Below are 1,371 nucleotides of genomic sequence, written 5' to 3' on the forward strand. Positions count from 1 at the left end.
TATATATGTGTGTGTGTGTGTGTGTATATATATGTATATATATATATACATATATATCTATGCATATATATATATATGCATTTATATATATATTGTTATTGTTATGATATGTTTAGTTGTGTCTTCATCTGCATATACATGTCGCTTCAACATTGCTCATGCGGGTCAATGTACGGGTATATTGAAGCATTCACACAAATCTGCATTCGTGAATATTAGTATATGTACATATGTGTACCACTCATGTAACCATACTGTTTAACAAATCCACAATTTTCGTAGGGGAAAGAGTCCTGGGATCTGGACAACGCCGGCAGAGTGGCTGATGCAGAGGCATTTAAGGTGAGTTGTTCGATGGTATCTCCACTATTGCGCGGGTGTGGCTCTGATCCATCGCATGAGACGATACCTTAAAACCCGCCGATGTGCATGTGTGTGAAACTCGTCCCTTTTCGAGGAGGTGAGTTGTGGTACCTATAACTACCGGGAGGATAGCTGCATGCCAACGAGAACTTCTGATGGTCTATTCTCAAACTTCTTATGCAAGCGAACGTTTCTACTCGTTGGCAGTACCCCTATACCTCTCCAGGGCTTCGTCCGTTACCACACGGTCACATCCACTGTGATCATCGCATGTGTGGCCGCAAACAACATCTGACTGTGAGCGATGAATATTTGCTTGGTTGTGGCTATAGATTTCAGTATCTGTTGCACATGCGGAACACACACATGGTCTTGGTCATGGCACAAGTGTACACTTGCCTTCCGTACCTCTCTATCACACTCATTCATTACATACGCTCGAGTGACACGAAGAAGATGCCCGTACCTTACTATCACACTCATTAATTACATACACTCGAGTGACGCGAAGAAGAAGCCCGTACCTCACTACCACACTCATTAATTTCTTACGCTCGAGTGACGCGAAGAAGAAGCCTGTACCTCACCTATCACACTCATTAATTACATACGCTCGAGTGACGCGAAGAAAAAGCTCGTACCTCACTATCACACCCATTAATTACATACGCTCGAGTGACGCAAAGAAGAAGCCCGTACCTCTTAATTACATACGCTCGAGTGACGCGAATAAGAAGCCCGTACATCACTATCACACTCATTAATTACATACGCTCGAGTGACGCGAAGAAGAAGCCCGTACCTCACTATCACACTCTCTAGTGACGCGAAGAAGAAGCCCGTACCTCGCTATCACACTCATTGATTACATGCGCTCGAGTGACGCGGAGAAGAAGCCGTATCTCACTATCACACTCATTAATTACATACGCTCGCGTGACGCGAAGAAGAATCCCGTACCTCACTATCACACTTCATTAATTTCAACGCTCGAGTGGACGCGGAAAA

The 1,371-nt window shown here is 44.1% G+C and overlaps 1 protein-coding gene across 1 annotated transcript; it reads left to right on the forward strand.

Annotated features, from left to right (window-relative positions):
- Positions 1-282: 282 nt before the first annotated feature.
- Positions 283-658, forward strand: SARC_16265 (hypothetical protein; the record flags this gene model as incomplete). The annotated part of the gene is made up of 2 exons (XM_014289625.1): positions 283-342; positions 590-658. Coding segments are annotated over 2 exons (129 nt in total), but the record flags the coding sequence as incomplete, so codon positions are not given.
- Positions 659-1,371: the final 713 nt, after the last annotated feature.

Source organism: Sphaeroforma arctica (genome assembly GCF_001186125.1).
Source record: "Sphaeroforma arctica JP610 unplaced genomic scaffold supercont1.7707, whole genome shotgun sequence".
NCBI classification, from domain to species: domain Eukaryota; class Ichthyosporea; order Ichthyophonida; genus Sphaeroforma; species Sphaeroforma arctica.